This window comes from Crocodylus siamensis, chromosome 3, assembly GCF_052110815.1.
Source record: "Crocodylus siamensis isolate JL-2025a chromosome 3, ASM5211081v1, whole genome shotgun sequence".
Lineage (NCBI taxonomy): Eukaryota > Metazoa > Chordata > Crocodylia > Crocodylidae > Crocodylus > Crocodylus siamensis.
Window position 1 is genome coordinate 135,638,605 of NC_143397.1, and position 27,873 is coordinate 135,666,477.

The 27,873-nt window shown below is 41.8% G+C and overlaps 1 protein-coding gene across 4 annotated transcripts in view; it reads left to right on the top strand.

Moving 5' to 3' along the window:
* Positions 1–27,873, top strand: part of NFX1 (nuclear transcription factor, X-box binding 1) — a 91,974-nt gene that overhangs the window by 14,669 nt on the left and 49,432 nt on the right. For 3 of the 4 annotated variants that reach the window (XM_090039286.1, XM_090039284.1, XM_090039287.1), the window contains exons 2-10: positions 1,689–2,738; positions 5,265–5,426; positions 8,036–8,113; positions 10,850–10,955; positions 12,408–12,479; positions 18,388–18,527; positions 20,821–20,920; positions 21,248–21,465; positions 27,627–27,724. In XM_090039286.1, the coding sequence (XP_089895412.1) occupies positions 1,689–2,738; positions 5,265–5,426; positions 8,036–8,113; positions 10,850–10,955; positions 12,408–12,479; positions 18,388–18,527; positions 20,821–20,920; positions 21,248–21,465; positions 27,627–27,724 (2,024 nt within the window). The remainder of the gene's footprint in view (positions 1–1,688; positions 2,739–5,264; positions 5,427–8,035; positions 8,114–10,849; positions 10,956–12,407; positions 12,480–18,387; positions 18,528–20,820; positions 20,921–21,247; positions 21,466–27,626; positions 27,725–27,873) is intronic. The other variant, XM_090039285.1, reaches the window with a different exon arrangement.

Consider the following 27,873-nt stretch of genomic DNA (forward strand, 5'->3'; position numbering starts at 1 on the left):
GAACATTCAACTTGCTGGTGTTCTTTCTGAAGTTTTGTTCCTTGCAAACTGAGAAACTGTTACATTGCTTAACAAGAACAGAATCTTGTCTTTTGACCTGCACAGGACTAAGCCTTTTAAGAACTTTGAGGCTGTTTGTTTCCTTAATCAAGGGATTAACGGGTGAAAAGAATGTCTAATTGATGTTGGATTGCCTCAAAACAGTTATAGCATCACTAATGTGGAACTGCCAGCAGTGTCAGAGCCTGTTATACCAAGACCAGGCAACTCTTGTTTGCTTCTTTGCAAAACCACCCATCTGTAGGGCTTGACAGCTGGAGCCTGGTTACCTGCTTTGCCAATGACAGTTGTTGCAGAAGCATTGTGAGCAAGTCTTGCTTTTGGTGAAGCCAGACCTTCGCTCACTGTCTGCTTGACAATCCAAAGCAGTGCCCGTATACCTGGAAGTACTTAACCATAGTGAATGTCCTTATGGACAGTCACTCAAAGGAGAAAGAAGTAGTAGGAGATTTTCAGGATGTGGTATTCATGTTATAGCTGCATTCCACCTTCTTGCTTTTCTTCTGCATCTAGCACCTGAAGTTGTGAGGGGAAAAGAGCACCAGAAGCCTGCACTGCTTTTTATACCCTCAACATGGAGCACAAGGAAGCATAGCACTAGGGTACATGGCATGGGTACTTCCAAGGTAAAAGTTTCCAAGCTTGAGGTGCATATGTAGCCATAGTGAGGACATGCATATGGGCAACATCTTGAAGAACTGTAGTCATACAGAATCTTTTTTTTCCATTAGAAATCCCTAGAATATTCAGTAACAAAATATGAAAGTTAAGTTGTCTTGGTGTATAGTGTGCCATTTCTGAATGTCAAGCAAAGCGGTATTTATACATTTGAATTGTATTGCGTAAGAGGGAACCTTCTTTACAATCAAGCACTTTGCTCGTTTTGCAGAAGGAACATTGATTTTTCTCAGATTTCACAGATCTTCTCACGGTGTCAGATGGTATCAAGGTACAGGGGTTTTCTTGTCACTTGGACTGGAGAAGACATGGATTTAATGAGCTAAGGTTGTGCTAACAGCATACACAGTGCATCACTGAAATGCGGTATACTGTGTTTCTCAAGGTATACATGCACCTCTCTCTTTCCTTTCATTTCATGCATGAGGGTCAGGCAGAGAGGGACAGTCCTTACCAACCTACATCCTTCCAGGCTCATGGGTGTGATTTCCCTGAATGCATCATCTCAACCACAGCTCTGCCAGGCTGAACAGTTATGCCTAATATAGTGAATGCAGCTGGATTGCCTGGAAATCATTTTCAATGGCTATTGCCAAAGCCAAAAGCAGAGTTAAGGTTATAAATGTGAATGCTTTAACTCTCCCTTTCCAGGTTTTGAGAAATTCAGATATTGGTAAACTTGACATTTTTATGGGTGCAAGACACAGCAGGCAACCCTAATTCTATTAACACAGTTTTCCTTTACTGAAGAAATTAGAATACATGCACACCCATGCTGGCTTATTTAAAAACTAATTTCTGGATATTAGTTCTATTCATGGGGTCCAGTATGTAAAGGAACTGCCCTGTTCAGCCCATTGTGTGTATAGTAAATTTTGTTATGCTGTATCACAGGAAAAATGCTTAAATGTTTTAAACAGCTCCATCTTATTTTATTTTATACGTTCTAGGTACTTTGCACTTCAGTCCAGAAGCAGCTGACTTCATTCCAAGAGAGAGACAGACTTCTGATCGAAATTGGAGAAATCAAGGTAGACTGGAATCTAACAGGAATCGGAGCAGAAATAATCTGCCATCTCCAAGTCAATCTTCTGATAGAGGCACTGATTATGAAAGCTCTTCTACAAAGCAGCAGGACTTCTATAGTCCAGAGACTCAGTGTAGGAGCCAACAAGATTTTCCTCAATTTGCAAGTACCAGTAAAAGTCACAAGAATCATAGTTTCCAAAACCAGCGATGGCATAGATCAAGAAGTGATAGGACATATACTAGAAATCGGGTGAGGCAAGCACCGACTGATGGCACAGCAGACCCAACAATTTTAGATACTACAGTGGTTCCAGGGAGGAGAACACTTCCTAGAGAATACAATGATTTTTGTTCTTCAGATAGTGACAAAGAGGTACCTAATGCAGACAACAGAGGAGCAAAGCCAAAGAAAACACATCTGATGCATGCATCGGGAAGAGGGTACAGAGAGAAGGGGAAGCACTCACATGACCGAGATAGGAGGGTGACCTCTAAACAGAAGGATATGACTTTTCAAAACGTCCCACCTTTGGACCTGACTCAGTCTGATTCCTCAGAGGCATCTGTTGGAAAACCATTTTATGATGGATGTGCTGGGAGTGGTGATGAACAGAAAAGATACACGTGTGCAAACAAAAAATATCCTAGGAAGTCTACGTGGAGTAAACCCCAGTCAGATAAAGACCTTCAGAAAAGGCAAGATATACACCGTTGCAAAAATGTAAAAGTAAAGAAGTCTTCTGTGACTCATACCCCAAGAGAGAAAATTAGCGAGAGGAAAAAAGAATCGTCTCACACTGGTGATCACAACTCGACCAGCATAACACAGACACACCAGCCAACTGACTCAGTCAAACGTAGTGGAAGAAAGCTCCCCCTACAGGAGGGACATGTGTCCTCGCTTCATTTCAGCAAGATGCAGTATTGGAAGAAGCAAAGTGATGTGCCAAAGAACAAGGAAACTCACACAGGTAAGTGTTCTGGATTGCTTATCCTTCCAAGTTAAAGGCCTGGGTCCTAAAAGATGCTGAGTAACATTGTCAATTGAAGCTGATTAGTTAATCAGCTTGAGGCCACATCTGCAGTACTGTGTCTAGTTTTGGGCCTCCCACTTCAGAAAGGATGTGGGCAAGTTGTGGAGAGTCAAGTGGAGGGTGACAAAAATGACTAGGGGACTGATGCACATGACTTGTGGAAGAGAGGCTCAGGGAACTAGGCTTATTTAGGCTGGAGAAGAGAAGACATGGAGGGGGGTGGATTTAATAGCAGCCTTCAACCCCCTGAAGGGTGGTTCCAAAGTGGGTAGAGCTAGATTATTCTCAGTGGTGGCAGGTGACAACAAAGAGCAATGGTCTCAAGTTGCAGCAAGGGAGGATTAGGTTAGCTCTTAGGCCAGGGGTGGGCAGAATGCGGCCTGGGGGCTGGATGCGACCCGCCAGGCCATTCTATCCGTCCCACGGGGCCCCTAAAAAATTCAGAAAATTAATATTCATCTGCCCTGGGCTGCCTGTCATGCGGCCCTCAATGACTTGCTAAAACTCAGTAGGTGGCCCTCCGCCCAAAATAATTGCCTGCCCCTGTCTTAAGCCAAACTTTCTCACAAGGAGGGTAGTAAAGCACTGGAACAGGTTATCCGGAGAGGTTGTGGAATCTTCATCCTTGGAGGTTTTTAAAACCTGGGTAGGCAGAGCCTCTGTTGGGATGATCAAGTTGGGGATGGTCCTGCTTTGAACAGGGTATTGAACTAGATGACCTGAGGTCCCTTCCAACCCTAATATCTGTGATTCTCTAAATCTGGTGATAATTTAAAGGAAAGTGATCAGCACTCTGCAGGATCCATTTTACAGAATGTAAATAACAACTCAATTAAATTTAAATGCATCTCTTCTGTGTCAACGTATTTTTCATAATACTTTAATTTTGGAAACAAGGTTTTTGGTAACGATTAATATTCTATCTTGTCTTAATTAGACTTCATAATGGAGGTCACATCAGGCACCAGGTTTGTTAGAAATTTGAAATGTTTTTGACAAGTATTCGTTGAACTTTTTTCTTTTTTTCAGTCTCTTCTTCTGAATTTGGAAATGTTTTCTATAGTTCTTCATGCAGGAGGGAAGAACAGGGTGCCACGATAAAATACAGCTCTTCTCACTGGACTTCACTTGCTGAAATCTAGTACAGGGTGCCAAGAAAAATAAGACTGGAAATTGGAAAAAATTAGATGCTACTTTGAATTGCCAAGTAAAATGATTTAGTGGTAGTAGTCCAAAAATAGATCAAGCATTGATTCTGTAATGCATTCTGCCCTGAATAGATTCTGTAATGGGTCTTCTGAAAGACTTTGGAATCCATTCAACACTGCAGTCTGGATTATGATTTTGAGTTAAGTAATTCATTAACTCCCATGTAGTAGCAGGTTCTTAATCTATTAGGTAGGCAACCTACTACAGGAGAACAGTGTATAACCCCACTGGTTCTTTGCACTCAGCTAAGGGTCCTATTTTCTTTTATCGGTGGGACAGCTGAGGACCAGTAGTTTTCAGTCTTCAGTCATCTGTTTTCACTTGATCACATGCTGAGGATATTATGTTCTTTTCAGCTCGGTTTCCCAGAGCTCAGAATCCTAGATCATTGCATCCTGTTTCTGCACTGACTGTTGCCTTGAGCTTGGCAGCAAGATCTCCTTAAGGAGGGCCTTTGAGTCCTTGAAAACATCTACTCAAAATTTCTCTTTTTCAGCCCAGTGAGAGAACAACTATAATCACAAGGCAGACAATTTTTTACTGCTCCAGACTTCAGAGCATTGTCAGCCTTATTATCTAGAGCTCCTTTGTTTTTTGTGGACTTAAGATTTCTGAAAACTTTTGAACATGGACTTCGTTTCAAGCTTTTTCTGGGTCTTGCTTTTCTTCTTTAACTTGAAGTGCTGTCTTCATAAGAGAATAGAGGGTGCAGTGATCTACTACAGAGAGGTCCAAAAACCGCACTTTTCCCGAAAGGCTGTTATTTCCCAGTCTTTTGTTCAGCGTCATGTTCCCTGTTCAGCATCATTACTTTTTTTTTTTTCTTCAAGTGTCCTATGGATAATACATGGGCTTAGGAATTCAGCTTCATTTTGACTGAAATGTGTGTATTGATTTACATGTTTAAAGTTCAGTATAAACACTTTGTAAAGCTATTATTTCATTTGACTTGATTTGGAAAATCTCAGACTTCTTTGGCCAGATTAAAATTTTGAAGAAAATAAGATTGGGGAGAACGTTAACTGAGTGAAAGCTTGTTGTTGTTTTTGCATGAACTGAAGATGTACATAATAATGAAACATTATTGTATTGGAATCTTTTCATGTTTTCACACAAGCCCAAACTGTGTGTCTGTGTATCCACTGGGGGGTGGGATTCTGAAATTGCATTTAAAATTAATCAGATGTGTGTGTTAATCTTTGATTTCTGTATTGCATTTTCTTCATCATTTGCTATTTTTACATTTCTGTACAGGGTCTCTGATAGAGCAGTTGACCACAGAGAAATACGAGTGCATGGTATGCTGTGAGGTGGTTAGAATAATAGCCCCAGTGTGGAGCTGTCAAAATTGTTACCATGTATTCCATCTGAACTGCATTAAGAAGTGGGCAAGATCACCAGCCTCTCAAGCTGAAGGTTAGTATTCTTCCTTATTTGATATATGGGGGAATAGGGAATATCGTTAAAAAAATATTCGTTTAACCTTCTGTAATTAAATTGGTTAAACAATTAACTGATAATGCAGCAGCTGCTGGGATCCACTTCTGGGACCCCTTGACAGCCGGGAAGTGGGGGGAGGCAGTGGCAAATCCAGCCAGGCAACACAGCTCACTTGAAGCCCCTGTGCTGAGGGGGAAAGAGCACCTGTGAAGGAGCAGATAATTGCTTAATTGATGGGTTATTACTTTGCCACCTCTTGTTTTTCTCTTAGTCTATGGGTACTAGTCCCCCTCTCACCTCCTCTTCTCCTTGCTCTTCTTCCTGCCTTGCCATCTTCTAGTTCCTGCTGGGGCACTGTATGGCTTCCCTGCCAGACTGCATGTACCCTGAGCTAACTGGTTATCACTGGACTTATAAGTTAAATGATTAATTGTTAGCTGTTCACATCCCTGTGGGGGAACTTGTCTCTTTTAATGATAGTTGAATAATGAGAAACTCCCCATACCTGTTCAAGTAAGTATCCTAGTACAACTCCGAGTACAGCAAGATTCAAGATGGACATGCATAAACAGAATTATTTTAATTTTACGAGTTCATATTACAGTTCTAACACTGTTGATTAGTGTGTAGGCTTCTGGCTAAATTTCAAATCGTATATATAGATAACACAGGTGTGTAAACTAAAACATTTCATATAAGAAGACTGAAACAGTTTGTATGTGTTGTGATTTGCATTTTCACACTTCTGGTATGGCATTTGACTAATGTTTAATCACATGTACAAATCATAGAAGCAGTTGAAACTACATTTTAACACACAATGCTAGGCCTTTGCTTTTGTGCAACTTCTCAGCAGTTCTAGTCTGCAGTGGTACAGAAATTAAGATTACCAATGCTTGCTTGTTCATGGTATTCATTCTTCTGTGTTTATCTCTTCTTTTTCCCTTCTGTCTATTGAAAGACTAGGTAATGACTCTTAGGTTTGCTGAAAACTAGTTAATTGTGCAGTATGTGTAACATGTAGGGGGAACATAAGTGTTTTCTGGTTATTGTAACTATTGGCTATAGAGCAGTAATGCTAGAATGCAGCCAGTTTCAAAGTGGGATTGAATATTGGAAAAATATCTAAACTGGTGGCTATAATAACATCTCCCAGATAAGTAGATTTGTGTACCTTTTCTCTGAAGCTTCTTGTGCTGGCCACTTCTGGAGATAAGGATTCACAGTGTTACTGATTTGATCAAGGATTACAGTTTATATGCTTATATATCTTTGCATAAAAGGATCATTTTTTTTCTTCTGTGCTGGGCCTACAGTTGTAGTTCTGTGCCTTTGAGCAGTGTCCATCTTGTCACTTGGACATCCTTTTATACACTGATCTGTAGCACACAATTTGAGTTGAAATGTTCCACAATAACTTTTTCTCAAGCACTGGTTTACCCTTACAACTTTTTCAGTTTGATTGGGCACTGAGACTGATTAATGATTAATTACTCTGAGACTGTATGTTTGTATTAGTCTCAGACTGAAAATGTTTTCACTTCCATGAGATGTGCCAGGGAGCCAAGCACCTTTTGCCTTATTTGCTCTTTTGTGCAGTAATGTTAAGAAAATAGACCACACAGCTCGCCCCTCTGTGGGAGGCTAGTAGGGAGGGCACTTTAAACCACAGTACTGAAAGTGGTATTGTATAAACAGGCTTGCTTTAATTCTTGAAATCTGTAGGAGCTTAGCTGGGTCTTTTTTATTACATTTTACTGTCGTGTGACTTTATAAAACTCTTAAGGCCAAGAAAAGACTGTTGCCATCACTTACTTTGATCCTCCTGTATTATATATACTGGCTCTAGAATTTTACCTGGTGACTTGATCTAGCCCAGCAATTTGTTGTTGAGCCAAATGTAATTTAGAAAGAAGTTTGAGTTTAGGAGGTGGAGGATTCAGTTTGTTGTCTGCTATGGTAATTATTTTCAGCAGCAGGCTGTTCTCACCATTAAACTTGCATAATATTTCCAGTTTGAATGTTGTTGTTATTTTTATGCTAATTTTGTGTCTGCTAAGTTAAAAACACTTTGCACTTTGTTGGTGCGATAGACTGATCTGTACATGTTTTTGCATTTGGTTACACTAATGCACTTTTATTGCATCTAGCATTGAGCTTGGATTTAGATCACTGTGTATTAATGACTTGTCCTGTCTTCTGTTTACCACCACACCAATTTTTGCTTAATTGGTGAACTTTTTATTGGTTTCCCTAGAAAAAAATATAAAATCACTGCTGATAAAGTGACATTGGTTTGAAAATGAACCCCTGTAAATAACACTGATGAAGTGCAAATCCCTCATTAGTAATCGGTTTGTAAGCTTTATCCGCTTTTAGTTTGCTTGAAGTGGGTCATACTGACATTTTTATATAACTATTCAGAATTGAATCAATACTAAATCAGTTTTATCCTAAGACATTTCAATATATTACTTGAAATGATTTAAAAAAAAAAAGCTTGCTGTCCATTACAGCTATTATAAGTTATTTAAAGTATATCTGAAAGTAATAAGAAGCTGTTCTATGTTTTAATTTCTTTGCAGATGGCAATAGTGGTTGGAGATGTCCTGCTTGTCAAAATGCTTCAACCAGAGTTCCTGCTACTTACACTTGTTTTTGTGGTAAGTGTTGCATATTTACAGTTACTTAATTTACAGTTTTCTAAATTAATAAAGGCTTAGTATTCATAGATGTTATGGTTGGAAGGGACCTCAGTAGGTCATCAAGTCCGACCCCCTGCCCTGGGCAAGAAATTGTTAAATATCTGGCTCCACTCTCCCTCTTACATCTCCAAAAGCACTCTGTGGCTTTAACTTTCCTTGTACTGGAAGCTAACAAGATGATTTTTTGGTGCAGAATTTCATTCTTGTATGAAGATCATATATGACATTTAGTTTAAGTGCTGTGTTAATTTTTATTATTTATCTTAAATCATTACTTATGTAAAGACAGTTAATTTTAAAAAATCGAAAGAAATGGCTAAAGTAAGTGCCTCTCTTCTGTGGTAGACATAATGTATATCTATTTGGAACTGCGGGTTGGATGAGATGAATTCTTGAGGTCTCTTCCTGCCCTGTTGTTCTGTGATTCAATTATAGGCCTTGTATGTATGGAAAGCTGCATTGGTATAACATAGGATGTATATTTAAGACAGGATATTTAAACTGCCATATTTTCTTGCATGCAGTATGCTATGGCATATAATACACACCTTCTTATTGAAAGGCAGAACTAAGAAAAAATGGTTTTTCTAGAGTTATGGCTCCATAGAACAGGGACAGAGCTAATCTTCAGCTGACTCACCCTTCCTTTCCTGCTTATCTAAAGCGAAATTCTAGCTGCTACTGAAGACTGGTGTCTGTGGGTGGAGATTTCTGAAAAGTGCTAAAGAGTCTCCAAAGAGGAGAGAGAACAACAGCAGCTAGAAGACAGCCAAATTGCACTAAGAAAGGTTAGCTTAATTAGTGGAACATCAAGACTGCTGAAAAGGAGAGACTGTCACTAGCACTGCTGGAATGAAGAGCATTAAGTCTTTTGTTTCTGGATATTAATGCTGTAGCTGTTGCACTGTGGAGCAGGAGTCAAAGCAGGGTGCTTCTATCCTGGGAAGAAAATCAGCTTTCCCACTTAATACATTCACCCCAATGTTGGGAGGAAAAAAAGATGTATTGTATGTAAGAAAACATGCTCATTAAAACTCTGGCATGGTCATTCAGGTACAAGAGTGACTTTTTTTGCTTTAGTTTGTTAATTTGAACAGGTTCAGTGCCCTTACAGGGTTTTGTACTGGTATAATTATCTATACTTATGAAAAATATGCTTTAAATTGGTGTGACACATTCCTATGTAGACCAGGCAATAGACATCTATCTAATATAGAACAAAAAATAGCAGGGTCATGAGATGACCTTAGCACTTCTCTGGCACCACTCACTTGTCAAACTTGTAATCTGCTTTCTAAAACACCCCTGTCATGGAAACATTTTCCTCCCTGTTTCTTAACAAAACATGAATGCTTTTTCACTGAAAATACTCTTCAATACTGGATATTGATATTTGAACTCAATTATCTGAAATTGGTTTGGTCTCATAATCCCTTAAATTTACTTCATGGGTATTTCTCCTCTGCAGAGGTCTTAGATGAAGCCACCATCTGGCTTCTGCTTATTTATAGATTTTAAATGTAAACACTCTTGTACATAGAATTACAGAATTTGATATAGGATGCTGTAAGTAAGATACATGGAGAGCTTTGTTTTAACAAAGTATTACTGTGCTTCAGTGTTTAGCCTTCTATGCAGCTTGCAGCCACTTGTATGACTTTAAGAATTAATTGTTTTTCTTAACTGTCTCATTCAGCCCCTCACTCTTAAGATAAAAGACAAAAGGAACTCCAGTAGAAGTGTGCTGATACATCAGTCCAATATTGGATTGGTACCGATATAAAGAGAATTTGTTGTGTTGGATATTGGCCCAATGGGGCCGATAATTTGCAGCCAGAAGCAGAGCCAGCAGCATAGGGAGCTGACTCCAGCTGGTTAGTCTGTTGTAGAAGGGGAGGGAAGCGAGGGGTGGGGTATTGTGGGGGAGGGGCAGATCAGTGTCCCCCGTGGTGAGGCAGGGGGCAAGGACAGGGCCAAGTGCTACGTGGGGGGGTGCATCTCCTGCCACTGCTTGCACCCCAATGTTGTGGCCCCAGATCTGCAGCTGGGGCTGTGCAGGGTTCTTCTTGGCGGGAGGCTGGGCTGGGAGGATGCTGCATCTACCCCAAATTTTGTTGCCCTCGGCTCCCAGTGCCACCACTGCCAGCTGCGCAGTACAGCCCCAGCTCTTCCCAGCGCGTGGGTGGAGGCGGAGCATTAAGCCAAAGCAACTCCAGGCTGCTGTGGCAAAATTTGGGGTGGATGCAGCATCTTCCCAGCATATGAAGAGTCCTGCACAGCCCTGGCTGCAGCCTGCCCCGTCACACCCTGCACAGATCCAGGGGCATGTGCCCTCTCCCCCCCCACCCATGCCTCACCATGGGGTGACATTGATTCCTGCTTCCTCCCCCCACACACACTTTCCTCCCCTTCCACTACAATTGACTGACCAGCTGGAGGCAGCTGTATCAGAAATTAAATCAGTACCTGCTTATATGTCTCCTTAAATGTCAGCTATCAGTATCAGCCTGCAAAATCTCTATTGGTGTGCCCCTAAACTCCAGGTTGCCCTTAACTTTCAAAGCAGAACATCTCTTAAACATAGAATCTGAGTATTGAAAATACATATATCTGTAACTGTGTATACCGCATACAGGTTTTTTTCTTTAATGTAGTATTTATATGAACAAATACAGTCATCTGGTTTGCTTTTAGGTAAAGTAAACAACCCTGAATGGAACAGAAATGAAATTCCACATAGCTGTGGAGAGCTTTGTGGAAAGAGAAGACCAGGTCAGGACTGTCCACATCTTTGTAATATGTAAGTGTGTTTATAAATACAGTGTAATAATTCACAGAACATTATTGAAATCTGGAAACCAATTGCTCCTTGGGTACTTTCAGTTTGCCAGTCAGTAATTTCTCAAACAAAAATGCTTGTATAAATAGACTTCTAATGACTAAATGCAGGCTATTCTCTTGTTGGCCATTTAAAAATATATTTTATTCACTAGGCTGTGAATATTGTTTTTGAAGAAGTGGATATTTTTCTGTTACGTTTCCATTGTACTAACATAATGGTGGTATTGGCGTTAGAGGAATTGCAGATCACAAATAATTGGGTGGAAACAGCAGCAAGGACTCTTCCTTCTTGAGTCCTACCAGAGGAAAACTGAGCAAGTTATTTAAGATCGCACAATGTCTGTGACTGGCCAAGAAAATAAAATTGTGTATCCCATATTCCAGGCTAGCACCTTTTATTATTGGGCCATTCTTCTTCCCTAGAGGAGGGGTTTGATGAGTACAGTTGTGTCCATCTTCACACCTACCTCCATTACATGTTATGGAAAAGACAGGAATGCTAAATGCATTCAGTTCCAAGCTGAATGCAAAAGAAATTGTATTACTGCTGTTAGAACAAATACAACATTATTTGAGTGATTTAAAATCGTATTGTAAAAAGGGATCTGCTCATGACCAAAATTAAGTTTTAATAGATATTGCCCATTTTCATAGGACTGATGCATATTTTTTTGCATCGGTAGGGAAACGTAAAATGATTTGAAAAAAATTATTTCTTGGACAAGTTTGCCTAAAAGACGCCTCTAATTCAGAAAGTGTTAGCCAGAACAAAGAACATGTGGGCTGTTTTACAGAAGAATTGAGTGTATTAAGATTGTTGACAACTGTTAGGCCTCTTACTGTTGTGAAGATAGACATAGGAGGTAACCCTAACTTCCCAGTCAATCAAATTGCTTTATAAAGGAATATTTCTAATTTAGTAATGCTCCGTAGTAACTCTAGGTTTGCATTTGATTTGTAATTTTGAGAGGAAGGCTGACAATAATTTCTCCTTTGGATTGGAATTCAAGACACTTGGGTTCTAGTTGCTGTGAGGCTTTGGCCACATCACCTTTGCTGTTTCTCTAAGAGAAGCTGGAAGGTTAATTCAGAAATTTTTGGTCTCTTGTGCAGAAGGTCAGGCATAATGGAGATAGTCCAATCTGGCCTTAAAAATCTGTGAATGTACAGTAACACCCTAACTTACAAGAGTGATTAGAGGAATAATATCAAGTCTATTTTTTAAATGATTAGTCTTAATTTTTATTTTAAAGTTAAACAAGCTTTAAATTCTGGTATGCTATTGTGTTTAAAACTGACAGAATGTCTGTGTTACAGTAGATCATTTAACTTTCTGTTCTTCAAGTGGAATAAGTGTGTCTGTTAAGATACCATAAATATTCATATAATTTATTGTGTTCTCATTTTTAAGCCTCTGCCATCCAGGGCCTTGCCCCTCATGCCCTGCCTTTATGACAAAAATGTGTGAATGCAGACGAACGAGGTGAGATTATTTTTGCTGCTTATTGTATGAACAGAAATAGAGTTTTTGAAATGCTGTTCTTTTGCTTGTACTTTTTGTGTGTTGTACATGGTCTGTGCAAAAGTGGGTTAGAAAAGGTGTAGCTATTTCTTATGGCTTTGCTTGAAGTTGGACATCTCATCCTTATTAACTTGGAGAAAAAAATGGGAGATTGGCAATTTCAAGTCCTGTCTGTTTTTTGGAATTACATTTTTGTGTCTTTAGAACACCTTTTTTTCTCATTGCTGTGTGAAAGAATAAGATGGAAAACAAACTGATTGTAGATGAAATACTGTCATACCTACTGAAATGAAACAATTTTTTTCTTTGCTGCAGTACATGTAGTAGTGGGTAAAATGCTCAGAGGTGAGTTTTAGTAGATGAAAACATGTTAAATTAAAACCTGTAAATAGTTTTCAAAATACCAAAAGAGATAAAACGTGTGACTCTGTTCAAAATTCAGTGACGGTTATATTTTAACAAGATTGCCTGATATTCTTATATGTGGAAATCTTAGAAGAAATGTTAGTGCCTCTTACATTTTTTTTTGACAAGGATGAAACAGGGGTTAGTGTATTCTTTGGCATTTGAGAAGCAGTGACACAAACTAATAAAGCTCAAGTCTTGGTTATGTACTCTTTGGTTCATGACTGAAGCTGTAGAATACCACAGGTGATTCACATTGTCATTAGTGGGCACTGAGAGAATATAGCAACACTCATAGCTTTAGACTTCTCTTTTTTTCACTTCTGTTTTTAAATGAATGCTTCAAAATGTGTAATGGCTCTCTCATTGTCTTAGAGTGAAGTGGGACTTGGCTGAATGAGGAGATCTGTGTCCTGATATCACTTCCAGCTATGATCCCATGAATAAATGCATGAAGACTGTCCTTCTCTCTTTATAGTCTGTTCATGTTGGTCACATACACTTGAAAATATAGGTGTCCACTAGGGTAGACCCTGCAGTACCATTTGACACAACTGCAAAGTTAGTGATATTTTAGAGACTCACATATTCACATACATGTTGTTTCAAAAGGCCCAGTTTGCCAAAGTTACTGTCACATAACCAGGCCAGACTAGGTATGATTGGGAAAATCCTTGTCTACCCTTGATGTCTGGTGTTAGATTTTAAGATCTACAGTAACTCTAGTTCTAATTGTGTTTTAATATGGATCCCAGCCTCCGCTTCATCTGTTGCCATGTAATTTTGGCTGTACTGGTGGTAGACTCTGTACGTCACAGCTCATTAGTCACTTTCCTGGCACAAAGCCTAGTCCCTCTGCTTATATGCTTGGCATCACTTCTTCCAAATTTGTCAGTAGCTGACTCTGACAGCTTCAGTGAGACCAGAATTGACCTCTCTTCTAATTCTGTTACATAACTACCGTTGACCTCAGCTTAACGTGGTACATGAGGTGATAAAATTGTTTTTATTAGAATTAATTTGCAGTGAACAGAGCACTTTGATTATTGAGGAGAAACTCTGCCTTAGTAGGAGTGAAAAGGCTTGGAACCCTGCCCTTGGTGGAAGATACGATGAATTGTTTTTTCTCTTTCTGTGAATGGGTGGACTAAGATGTGCCTAGATACTGAGGCTTGGAGTTAAAATCTTGGAATAATTTTCCTTTTCCTGTGGCTAGGATAAATGATCCTCACCTCATTCCACCCTCCCACCCTATCTGACCCACGGAGGGAGATGTAAAAGCATCCTCATTCCTAACCCAGCACTACCTAAAGTTACTTAAACACAGGAAAAAAAGCTTTTCACCTGTATCCTATAAATGAAAGCTTAGTTCGGGGGTGGGGGGGTTTGCCTACCCCTGGGGGTACTTGGGCCTGTGCTAGGGGGTACGTGCAAGCAGGGAGGGAGCATTGCCACCTCTCAGGAGCCGATCTGGGGTGGGGCGAGGTCAGTGGCACCCCTCTGCTGGGCGGGAAGCTTGCACGCGCTGGCCAGTGCTACCACACACCAGCCCGGTATGCTTCTCCGCCCCATAGAGGGGCACCACTGCCCTCACCCCAGCCTGCTGAGCTGCCCCACCCCACCGCGCCTGGCCCTGCTCTTGGGAGGCAGCTGTGCTCTCTCCCCGCCCACCCATCCCTCCTCCCTGCTCCATTTCCAGCTGCACACTACCCCCATCCTCTCCCCCTGCTTGGCATTTGGCCATCAAGGGTACTTAGACTAAATAAGGTTGAAAACCCTGGGCTTAGTTTAATAGGCAGAAGAAACAGAAGGTACCTCAGACCTGAAGTGCTTAATGTATTCCCTTATTAAATTGCCTAAATTCCTTAAATTCAAACACTTTGCTTTCTCTGTACCCTTTTTCTTTAGTTTGCTCTATCTAGATTGGCAGTGTGGGAGTGAAGCTGCCCTGAGGGCACCTCCCTCCACCACACCATGCTTCCACTCTTCAGAGTGGTTGTGTGATGAACCTACTTCTCAAACTTGCACTTGGCCTGCCTTCATTTCTTCATTTCCAGGGATGGTGTGTGCTGTAGGAGCAGCTGTGTGGTACGAGCTTCTCGGCAGCATCTCCATGAATTCTTCAAAAGCAGTATAGGCATGTTCTGTGTGTTTGGTGGCAAAAGTTCTATGTTCGGGGTGGGGGGGTGTGCACACGTGCATGGTTGCACACAGACACCCATGCATGTACGTTCAGCGTTCTTAAACGGTTCCAAGAGCTAGGTTGCCCAAGGTGAGACAGTATACAATCCTTGGTGTTATTTGCCTACATTAAAAATAAATACTGTGTAATCAGATCCCTGTTCTTGCTCCTTTTCAAAAGCACTAACAAATATCGATTCATAGATTGTAAAGCTGGAAGGGACCTCAAGATCATCATACCTTAAACATATTGATTAAGTTACCTTCCCTATGCCAGGAAAAACATTCCGAAAAACCCTATTTTGAAAATTTGGAGCTGACCTAGCAGGAAATGAATATATTTCAACGAATGTGAAGCTGCAACAAACTTGGTTGCTTCCATGGTAGATACTACTGTGAGCTTCAACAGAAGCTTGTATCTACTGAGATAAAGCTGGGAAGTTCTTTGGAGAGAAATAAGAAGTCTGATTGCAAGAAAAACAAAGTTTCATTTCAGTCTCCAGAGTTTGTCGTCATAAATTTTACTTTTCTTTTGTATGCAAGGTAAGGAAAATGTGGTAGCCAAAAAAACAGCCACTCATCTACAGGCTGGTTCAGTATCATCCAGTACACACAGTTGAAGTCTCTGGTTTACTAAGTTTCCAAGTAGCAATATTTTGGGTTTTTAGAAAGGTCAAAGCCAAGTATTCTCTTATGTCCAGACTGGTTTTGGTTACAGGCAGCCCCCCTGCTTAACGGTCTTAATTGGCTTAGGGAAAACCGAGTGTTAAGTGGAACCACGCTAAGCAAAACCCATTTCTCCATAGGGTTTAATGTAAACAGAAGTAATTGGTTACTTCTTGCCATAGCTTCTCATCACTGCTGCTGCCTCTCCCTACCCCTCCACCTGCCTGCTGGCCACTCCGGCCCCACGTGCCAGCCCATGGCCCACGCTCCTGCTGGTTCCGGCACCATGGGGCCCCACACTCATGCTTCTCCCTGCTGCTGCTTCTCCCCACCCCCCTGCCCACCAGCTGCTCCGGCACCATGCGTCAGCCCAGGCCCATGCTTCTGCTGCCACACCCTGCACCCCTGGCAGGGGCCCTGCGCTCATGCTTCTTACTGCTGCTGCTTCTCCCCACCCTGCCATCTGCCAGCTGGCACCATGTGCCACCCCGGTCTCCCGGCCCCTGCTGGCCCTGGCCCTGTGGCACCAGTGCAGGCCCTGAGCTCATGCCTGCCTGCCCACTCGCTGCCACACTGATTCTTGCCACCGCTGCTGCTGCTTCACTGAGTGCTATAGCGAAACTGGCTCAGCGCTAAGTGAAAGGAGGAAGTATGAATTTTAAATGAGCGCTATAGCGAAATAGTGCTAAGTGAAACCATGTTAAGCGGGGGCTGCCTGTACTTTCAAATGGAATAAAAATCATGTGCTATCAAACACCTTCTCCAGAAATCCATCAAATCTTTGATTTCATTCTCACAGAATGAAAAGGGCTTAGTTGTTGATCCTGAAGATCAGGAGCAAGTCAGCCACGGATTGCAGAAATATCAACCAGTTTGTAGAAAGCTCTGTTTTTGATTTATTTGTTAACATTTTAACCTCACTTTTTAAAATCTGCCTTTCCATTTGATACCATAAGAGCGTTGAGGAAAGGTGATAAAAAATCAAAAAAAATTGTTTTATTATGTTTATTTAAAAAAATTTAAATAAAGTTATTTCACCCCCTCCAGCCACACTTTCTCCCAGTTATGGTTTAAGGTCACCTTGTTAGCAAGCCAACCTGGAATAGGAGATGTAATTAATTTTAGAGGTATACTAATTTCTGCTAAAAACTTCAAATAATATTAGAGTTACTGTTTTACATATAGAATTCAAGCTGCCTTTAGTTAGTCTGACATACTGTCCTGTATATTGGGGTCAGGTTATCTGGAGCTGCAAATGGCTTCTTGTGGTATTATTTCTCTTTTCCCAAAGCATTACATTTGCCTTTTCATCTGAACATATATGATATTGGTTTAAGAGCCAAGTCATTTAGTGTAACTGTACAAAATCATGGCACCCACAATTATAATCAGTGCATGGGTTTTACAGAAGGAATGTTGTTATACTACTAGCATCGCTAGTCTTTGCATCGTATCTCAGACAAAAGAACTGAAGTTTGAATTTAGATTAAGAGCATGTATTAGTGTTATAGAAGTAAAAAACCTTATTGGGGCACTGTAACTTTAAGTAACTAAAGTAAGAAATGCACTGTTATTTCATATATTACCAAATCAAGATCAGGGTCCCTTTTCTTGCATTCAGGGCTGAGGCCAGGTCATTTAAAAGATAACTTTACCCTGATTATATGTCTGAAGTTTTTAGAGGAGAGTAGGTTTAGATTAGACATCCGTAAGAACTACTTCACAGTTAGGGCGGCTAGGATCTGAAACCAACTTCCAAGGGAAGTGGTGCTAGCTCCTACCCTGGGGGTCTTTAAGAGGAGGTTTGATGCCTACCTGGCTGGAGTCATGTGAGCCCAGTTTTTCTCCTGCCCAGGCAGGGGTTCGGACTTGAAGATCTACAAGGTCCCTTCCGACCCTACTTCTATGATTCTATGATACATCAGTCCAATATCGGATTGGTACCAATATAAAGAAACCCTCCTTTCCTGGCACAGTGAGATTTTTCTGACACAATCATAAGTCTAATCTGTGTAGGTGGCAGTTTTTTTGGGAGCTGATCTAGCAGCATGGAATGAACCCCATAGGAAACAAACATGATTCACAGATCTCAGTATCTTCTTTTCCAAATATACAAGGCTGAAATATGTATATGCTATTATGTGTTGTAAATGGCATAAATAAAATATACAGAAGTCAAATACTGTGCTCTAAACATACTTGTTGGCCTGAAGAGAGGCTGCGAAAAAGAATAAGCATATTATGAAAGTTACTAATGCACTACTAGAAACGAGATGCCTTAATGACAGTCTTGGCAACAAAGTTAACTTTAAACTTTTCAAAGATAGCATAATAATATAAAAGGGTGTTCTGTATTTTAAATAATGCAGTATATCCAGTTAATGTGACATCAAGCTCTTTTCTCTATTTTGATGTGCGAAGATTTACATAGTAGCCTGCCTTTGACTTGGAGATATGATTCATTTTTAGTTTCTGGACAATTTAATGCATTCCATTATTGTATATTTCCTTTGAAGAATTGCAGCTCATATTGCAAAGCAATTACTTTGATGAATGTATATGGAATATTTAAGTCCTAGTAAGATATTTTACTAATTATGCTGTTATTTATCTACAGTCACTCAGTGCGCTGTGGCCAGTCCACCACAATTCATTGTTCTAATGTATGTGGGAATACATTAAACTGTCGTAAACATAACTGTACTCAGGTGTGCCATGCAGGAGAATGCCCACCTTGCCAACTAACAATACAGCAAGGTAGGTATCAGATATGTGGAAAGCTGCTGAGATTTGTATGCCAATGTTTCCCCCCTCCCCTCCTCCCTAATATCTCTTACAGTCAGTGAGTTAGTTGATTTGTTGAATTTGGTATATAATAATCAAAACTAAACATAACCTTTATTCAACTCCTATTTGTTAAAACACAAGGCCTAGTTATGCTTAATTACTTAAAAACAAGTCACTAGGCCCTTTTTATAAAAGTATATCCAAACCATTTTACTCTTGCTTTCCTAAATGCTAAGTGTTAAATTTAATTTTTTCAGGGAAAATAAAGGCTTTTGAGCACAATGCAATAGACACTAAATTTTTGAACCACAGGGAAGACTTCTGTTTTAATAAGTCTCATCTCCATCCATAGGATCTGAAAAAGGGGATTATTTCCTATGAAAGCTCATGCCTCTCTGAACCATCTAGTCTCTAAGGTGCTACCCTGCCCTACCTTCTGCCTAATGCTAGTCAGTATTTGCATAAACCTGCTGTTACCAGTTTTATTTGTGATTCATATTTGTTCTACATTACAGTTATAGAAGTATTATTCCATTAAAAAGCTGATGGTTTTTGAGGTTCCCAATCAAACACCTGCCTGATCCAAGGACTGCCTTCTGCCAAATTTCAGTACCTTGTTGGAGATTTTACAGCAGCTTGAGAAAAAGTCATAAGATTATTAAATAATGTGGTGGCCTAACATTGGCTATTACAGGGGTTGTTGCTATTTCCTTACAATTAATACTCTATTTGATTTTCTTTAAATTAGTAGTTCTATATGTTGACTATAGATGACACATTTCCGTTGGGGTACTGAATGTTTGCTTATCACATACCACTCAGTTTACTATCAGACTTGGGAAATATCAGTGTTGTCCTATAAGCTCTTAATCATAGTTTTCACTTTAAAAATCTTCTCCATATATTTTATAGAACAGAAAACATGCACCAGTGTTATTGAATATTTCAAATACTTATTTAACCTTGAGTAGGGGAAACCTGTTAAAGCTTACTACAAGTATAGGCACCCAGCATCATTTCTAGGCATTATTTAATCAGTAGTTTGGGGTGGGGGAAGTAAAGTAAAAATTGTATGAGAGCACGGTCTGGGTTCGTGCAGTGGGGGACTCTTCTCCCTCCTCATTTCCCTTGCCACTGATAGCCAGGAGGGGGGGATGGGGTGCAGGGCTGGGGAGAGGAGCTGTGCTGGCCAACTTGGGCGGGCAACGTGGGGAAGCTCTGCCCTGTCCCTTTCCCCCGCCCCGCACAGCTGTACTGGTTTGGGCTGGGGCCGTGCCTCCTGCCTACTCCTGCTCAATTATGCCTGTCTTTGGTCCTGTGCAAACTGGCACAAGACCAGAGCCGCTGCCCCCCCAGCAGCAGGTGCTTGTATCCCTGTGCCATGCTGTAGGGAAAGGGGAGCTTCACAGAAGGAAGGATCAGGCCCCTCAGGGCTCCTGCAAATTGCAGGTGGTGGCAGCAGGTACCCAGCACGATTCTTGCGATTGTGCCAGTCTCCTGCTGGCTCCACCTGTAATTTTCTGGAGAACCAAGGGTTGCAATTCTGGCTTTGGTGGAGTGCCCCCTAGGGACATCGTATAAATATAGAAAATTCATGAGCTACAGACACTCCCTCCCCACTCCCACCTGCTGACAGCTCAGAGCAGCCAAGCATGGCTGAGTTCCCACGTGGCAACCTGTAAGGGAGGGGATTGGAGTGGGGGCCCACAAAGGTGCCTGTGATTCTGATGGAGCCTGGGACCTAACTTGAGTTGGGAGGGGATCTGGTACAGAAGTTCTAACCTAAATCACTTAAGCCTGATGCACTACATTCATCTGGATCCATCTTAGACCAGGTTCTACCATTTTTAAACCAGTCTACGTGTGCTGAACTTCTGTACTGTAATGGGTTTAGATGTGGTTTTGGTCACTTATACTGGTGTATGCATAATGTCTATGGCTGGCCGTAGTTAAGACGCGTTATCTTTTTTGCCAGTCAAATCATACTTTACTAATCTAGACTGTGGGCCCTGAAGTATGTTTTCTTCTCTGCTCTTGTTACAATATACTTTCTAATAGAAATAATGTAAAAATTCAAGCCTCCATGCAGCTACTGAAATGGATGCAACTGAACTACAGCATCTGCAGTACACCTTTTAAACTAGTACCCACATCTTTCTTTTTCACATGCCCTTCAGTTGTGTATGTATAATATTCAGTATTCTCCCATGCTGTTTGTGTTAATGTTGCTGTTCTTCCTTTCTGAATTTTTTTTCTTCCTTAGTGTGTTACTGTGGGAGCAGCTTTCGAGATGTGTTGTGTGGAACGAATGAAGAGCTCTCTGATGGATTTGGGAACTTCTCCTGTCAGAAGATGTGTGGCAGGTAAGGGCCCTTTTCTCTCCAAAAACTCAAGATTACATTTTATTACAAGATGCTGCGTCTCCATAGCAGCACACTACAGCAATGTAGCATCAGTGGTCACGAACGTCACGCTGCAGCTGTGTCACCGTAGAGACGTGCTCCCCTGTTATAGCACGTCGCTATGGCAATGTATGGCGAAAAAATCTGTGCATGGCCAGCAGAGCACAGCAAAGCACAGCAAGGAAGTCCTAAATGATGGTGTGGTATCAATGGTGCCATATGACCATATGTAGACATGCCCAGTTAATACGATATCCTTATATAATGCCTTCTGTTTTTTCTTTTTAGAAAATTAAACTGTGGGAGACACAGCTGTGTACAAGTGTGCCATCCTCAGCCCTGCCAGATTTGTCCACGACTTCCACAAGCAGTGCACTGCTGCCCTTGTGGGCAGACTCCTCTCAGCAAATTGCTTGAGCTAGGATGCATTGAACGGAAAGTATGCACAGATCCCATCCCTTCATGTGGAAAGACATGTGGCAAACCTCTTTCTTGCGGTAACTATGGTAATTAGAACATTCTGCATTAAATCTAATTATATATCATTCTGAAACAGGCAGGTAGTTCAAGTCCAAATTTTTAAAACTCATATACAAAGAAACTAACAGAAAATCCATCCTGAATAGAAATATGTTTTTCTAATGATGTGGTGATAGTTGACTTGAAATTATAAGCCACTACAGAGCTTGCAATAGAATTTGTATTATCCTAGTAGTAGTTGAGAACCAGGAAGTACACCAGTTTAGAAATTAATTAAACTGACCAGTTCTTTAGCTGTTGCACAATGAGTCCCTGCTCTAGTGATACATTTCTGTTGGGGAGATAATTACAGAACATCTTAGAGCAATGTTTTCAACCAGAGTTCCCTAGCATCCTAGGATGATACAGCACAAGTGCCCTGTCCAGGGAGGGCTGGGACTCAAGCGTGTGCTCCTGTCTGCATTTAGGGTTATCTGGGAAGCCTAAAACAGGCAGGAGAACTCACCTGTGCCACTGCCTTTCCTGGTCATTGTCCCGTTTTCCCCCCCCCCTTCCCCAAAGTATAAGTACATGGGACAGTTCCACCTGCACCCCAGTTTAGAGCCACTGAGGTAAGCTGGGGCCGTAACATGGTGGTTCTTAACCAGGGATACTGCCAAATTCAGAAAGTTGTGGAGGGATGCTCTAAATCTAAAAAAGGCTGAGACCCACTGGTCTAGAGAGCTGTGTCCCTTGAGGTTACAAAAATAAATCCTTGCCTATCATCTCATGTTCTTCCTCTTCTCTCCCACCATGCAGAAATGTAGAGGGAGTCCAGATCCCTGCAGCCAGTCAGACATTTCTGTGTCAGTCCAGGTTAGATTAAAATCCTCTTGGTCTCATGTAAAGTTACACAAATGTGTTAATCCGTCTTCAGCTATTGTTTTGAAGACAGACTAGCCCTGTTGTTCACTGGCAGGGAAGGGCTTGGCTCTGTCCTTGAAGGGCCAGCCATGACTTCATTGTGTTTCCACCACTGCAAGGACTTTTCTCTGCTGCAGAGTGAAAAATGGGAGATGTATGGGGTAACCTTTTGGATCAGCTCCAGAATAACTAGAACTGTGCTGTCAGCTTTGATCCCTTTGGCACAGGGAAAGCTCTTCTTTCTGTTAGCCTGAGGTTCCAGCAGCTTCAGCCTTTAGCCAGTAAGAGGGCAGGAGATGTATTTGGGCATTCACTGGTAGCCAGCTTGAACAAGAGTCTCTTTAGCTACCATGCTATACTAATGAAGTCGAATGGAATCAAATCTGGAAAATGTCTAACAAGTAAACTGCAATGACTAGTATACTTGCTCGTCCTTAAAGCAGCAAACCCAGGAAAGTTTGGACATGTATTTGTTTTTATCTCTCACACTGTGTAGATTAAAATTTTTGCCCTCTGCATTTGTAGATCTTAGATGGGCAAATTACTTTGCTGTCCTCCCCATACATTTTTACAGGGTTAAGCACAGACACCTTCAAATACAGCCTTTTCCGGTCTCTCTTCGTTGCCTCGGTTGGGGGCCTAAAATCTGAAAGGAGGCAGATCACTTGCATCTCTAGGTGGTAATAATTTAATTGGGCAGGGGAAATTGTAGATTTCAAAGCAGTAGTCTTTGTGTCATTTTCTCACTTGCTTAGTTTTTGAAGCTGAACACCTAGTTCTTGGATGGCATGCTTGTGTGGGGGACGTCTTCAGTCAGTTGGTCCTCTCAATTTCAGGACCCCGAGGCTAAGAGAGAGTCTCAGCCTCCTGTTGGACTCCTCGCTAAGCTTGGATGATCGGCATCAGTTTTAGAGATCTTGCCCATCTGATCCTTACCAGTCTGTCTGTTGCCCTGTGGGGCCAGGCCAACTCTCAGGATCTCAATATTGCGCTGTTAGACAGGAGGGCACATGCACACACTCAAAAATCAATTAGGTGCCTACACACAGACTAAGCGCACACACACACACGCGCACACACACACACACACACACTCTCTCTCTCTCTCTCTCTCTCTCTCTCTCTCTCTCTCTCTAGGTGCATGCACTCCCACCAGGCGTGTGCGCACACACTACCAATTTAGGCACACACAAATTTACCAGCCTAGGCAAATGCACACCTATCACCAATTCGAGCACCTACACACACTATACATACCAAAATAAATTAGACCAGAATCAGTTACCAATACCTGCACATCTAATACACATACACAGATAGCTAATTCGTATATCATGCACACAGTGACATACATGTATATCAGTACATATACATACCACTCACCTACACATACACACAGGTGAGTTCCTAACTTGGGTGTTGTGGTGTGTATTTACGTATGTGCTTGGTGTACTTGGGATACCTGGGGGAACGTTAAGGTAAGAGAAAGAGTGAAAGTGTAGTGGGTGCAAGTCGCAGGGACTAGAACCGGTAGACTAGAAAGAGAGCTGGGCTGAGAAGCTGAAGCTTGGGGTTACTGCTGGTGGAGACTGAGATGAAAGTTGCTGGTGCCGGGATTAGAACTGGCAGACTGGAGGGAAGTTGGGATAACTTAAGGTTAATTGGTGTTAATTGAAAGCAGAAAGCTGGCAGAGCAAAGGAGCAATGCCAGGGAGAAGCCCAGAGGCTGCAGCCAGAGCAAGGAGGCTACAGGGGAGCCGAGAGGTACGTGGGAAGAGGAAAACTGGGAGTGGGTCTGCGGTGGGGGAGGCTGGAGAACACAGAAAGTAAAAGAGAAGGCAGAGAGATAGGAATTGGGAAGAGGTGTGGCAAGGGGCAAAAAGTGGCGGGAACAGGGCTGAGAGCCTGCAGACAGCAACAGGGCTAAGAGCCTGCAGAAAAGGAACAGGAGGCAAAAAGTGGCGGGAACAGGGCTGAGAGCCAAGAGGGAGAGAAAGAGAGACAGACAGAGACTGGAATTTAAGATGGGGAAGGGACTGGGGCTCAGTAAAACGCAACCCAACTCAGGGTTACAAGTGATAGTGGTTTTATTGAACGGGGGAGGTGGTGACACGATATCTTATTGGTTCCTTTGCATGCACACACACAGACACACACACAGACAGTGGCAGCAGGGGTTAAAGAGGCCTGGTGCAGGAGCTGAAGTCCAGGAGGAGAGAGAGAAAGAGAGAGTCCAAATTGGAAGAGGAAATATGCAGGTGATACCTACCTATCCCAGGCTGAAAGTGGGTCCTTGATGGCTAGTTGGGGTCTCCTTCAGCTCAGTGTTGTCTAGAGTGGGGTTGCCAGCAGGGCTTCTGGGGTGGATAGGTGATGTGACATGGAGCTGGTCTGGTCCAGGCGGAAAGGGCATCCCAAAAAGTCAGTCTTCACTACCCCTTTTTATGTAGCAGATTACCTCTGATCTCCTATGGAGAGGGCCTGTCCAGGCAAGGTCAGTCCTGTTCCAGAGGGCTCCAGGTGTTCTTACTGAGCAGGTGCAGCCTTGGCACAATGGTGGGTTCCCTCATCTTTTGTTTCTTGAATGCTGAGGGTGGTTTCAGGGGCTGGATTGCTGGTCCAGGTATTGGTGTTGATGGTTTGGTCATTCAGAGAGAGCTATTTTTAGACCTCCTGCCATTGTCTTTCAAGCACCTGCATTCATCCCCATTCATTCAGGAACCAAGTTACATGGGAGGGGTAGGTGTGAGTCATAGGTTACACAACTGGGGATGGGGATAAGATGGAGGCTTGACATTGCAAGATGGAAACTTGACATGACTTATGCTAACTTACATATATAAGCCTAAAACAGTAATCACACAATATAAAAGCAGTACAAACACAATCATTATCACTTATAAAACAGTGGATATCTATATCAAAATAGCAGAGCACGTATTTGCAAAGAGGGGAGAGAAAAATAAAACTTACTACCTAAATAAAATGTAAAAACTTTTCCTACATCTTAGCTTACTTATACTTATCTATAGGAAATAGAGATGGGGAGACAAAGTCAGAAATGGTTGGGGAGGGGTAGGAAATGCATTTTAAAAGAAAAAAAGGAAAACTGGGGGTTTTGCTACATTTCTTCCAACTTGTTCTGGACCATCTTCATCTCAAGTAACACTGTCCTCCTCATGTTACATCTAGCTGTTCTCAGCATTTTAACAGCAGCTAAAACTTGTTTTATTTCAGCTTGCCATAACAACATTATTTTAGGGGCCAACTTTGTTCTATTAGTATGTGATGCTCACCAAATTAAACTAATTTTGAATCATTATCAAGTTTAATGTCTATATCAGCTTTCAGCGAAGACTATTTATTGAGAGATTACCTCTATATATGCATATGACACTCAAGCTAATACCTCTCCAGCACAGTATGACACTTCATAGGAATAAGTTTAGTCCTTCAACACTGCTAATTGTTTTTTCCTACACCACTTCAGTGGGTCAACCACAAGTTGGGGGCAGGCAGTGGGGAAATCAAATGGTGTGCCACACCCTGGTGCCAGCCCACCTTGCCACTTGTCCTCAGCTTCCTTTTTTTTCTTTTGTTCGTAAATTTTCCATGGTAGACAGCAAATTTTTATATCTTTCTTTGGTAGTTTTGGAGTGATTTTTTTTTTGTAGCTGTGATGGTCCAGCGGTCTATGTGCGAGGCAAAGAGTTTTGTGGGTGATGTCTTTTATTTGACCAACTGTATTTTTGGGATAGGCTCAACCCTTCTCTACACGTACAGGTAAAGGGGTAATGAGATCTAATGCACAAGCCACACAATCACACCTCCTGCCATGCCACACATACTTGGCAGAAGGCACATTTATGAGATCATGCATTAGATCCCATTGCACCTCATTGCCTATGCAGGGGGACAATCCTGGGCTCCCCCTGCACTTGCAAGTAGCAAGTTCCAGTGGCTGAGAGCCCCGTTGAGCTATGAGATCGCAGCTCGCTGCCTCAGGAGTGAGGGGAGCCCCTCAAGGCTGGAAGACTGCAGCAGCTGCAGTCTCCTGGCTCTGAGGGCTCCACGCACCCCCAGGACAGGAGATCAAAGCCAGGACCCACCTGGGTCCCCAGCACTGGCAGGCATGCTGCTGGGACCTAGCATTCACAGCAGCAGGACTCAGTCCTGGCAGCTGCGTGGTGCTGCCAGAACCCAAAGTCAGCAGCTGCTGGGGCTGAGAGTCCCTTTAGTTGCAGGACTCCTAGTCCTGGCTGGGTATGATGCACCCTTGTAGGTAGGAGCCCAGTCAACTTAGGGGGCTTCCAGCCATAGAAACTTGCTTCTTGCCACGGCAGCAGCCCAGGATCAGGCTCTTATGCACCGACAATAAGTAATGATACGACCTAATACATGATTCCGCAAATGTGCCTCCTGTCATGCACATGTGACATGGCCAGAGATGTGACTGTGTGGATTGCACATTAGATCCCATTGTGCCTCTGCCTTAATGTGTAGAGGGGGCCTGAATCTGTCCCAACAATACAGCTGGTCCACTAAAAGACATCACCCACAAAAATCCCTGCCTCACATAGACCCTGCTACATGTTCAAATTAAAGCTTAATAGCAACCAGCTGTAAAGTTAGTACACATTTTCCAGATCTGACTTTATAGCTGGTTGGAGTTTTTTATGGCGTAAGTACTTTGCACATGTGGCTGGTCTCAAGGTGATTGCGTACTTAACCAGTTAATTGCTTGATGCCTGTAACGTGGGGGTTGGGAGGAGGCTCAGACAAACTTTCTAATGCATTGCTTGAAGAATGACCAGCTACAATATTTACTTCATGATTTTTAAAATGGCTTTTAACCAAAGTTCTTCTGAATGTCCAGTGCACTCCCAGATACAACAGGTTTTTTCTATATAGTCATCTAAAACTGCTTAGCAACATGTATATTTTTAGCATTAATAGTATATTTTAGAACTGAAGTTAGGGACCATAAATTAATTGAACTGAACAATTACAATTCTGAACCTTTTAGCATATGTTTCATTACAGAGGTCTAAATCAAAAAATCTTATGGTAGAACCTACTATTTTTATTATAATCTGTAATGTTTTACACACTGAATACTAAAAGAGGATAATTCAAAGGAGTAACTGTTGCCTTTAGCAGTCTATTCAGACAGAAGCATCATATCAGTGGCCTCAAATGCTCATTTTCTAGTATATATCATGGACCAGCATGTTAAATCAAAAACTTCAACTAGCAAATATTTTTACTTTTTCATCCGTGTTAGATTTCATTCATACATGTGAGCACCTCTGCCATGAAGGTGAATGTGGACCATGCTCTCGCACATCAACTGTTTACTGTCGGTGTGGCTTCAAAACAAAGGTAAATCAGTAAACCCTTACCTATTATAACAAGCAAATTGTACTATTTTTGAAAGTCTCTTGTTTGGGAGGAAGACTGTACTGTGTTGTAGTAGTAAGCAGCATTGCCAGTGTATAAAATTAGTAGAAAATAGATGGGTCTGGAAAATA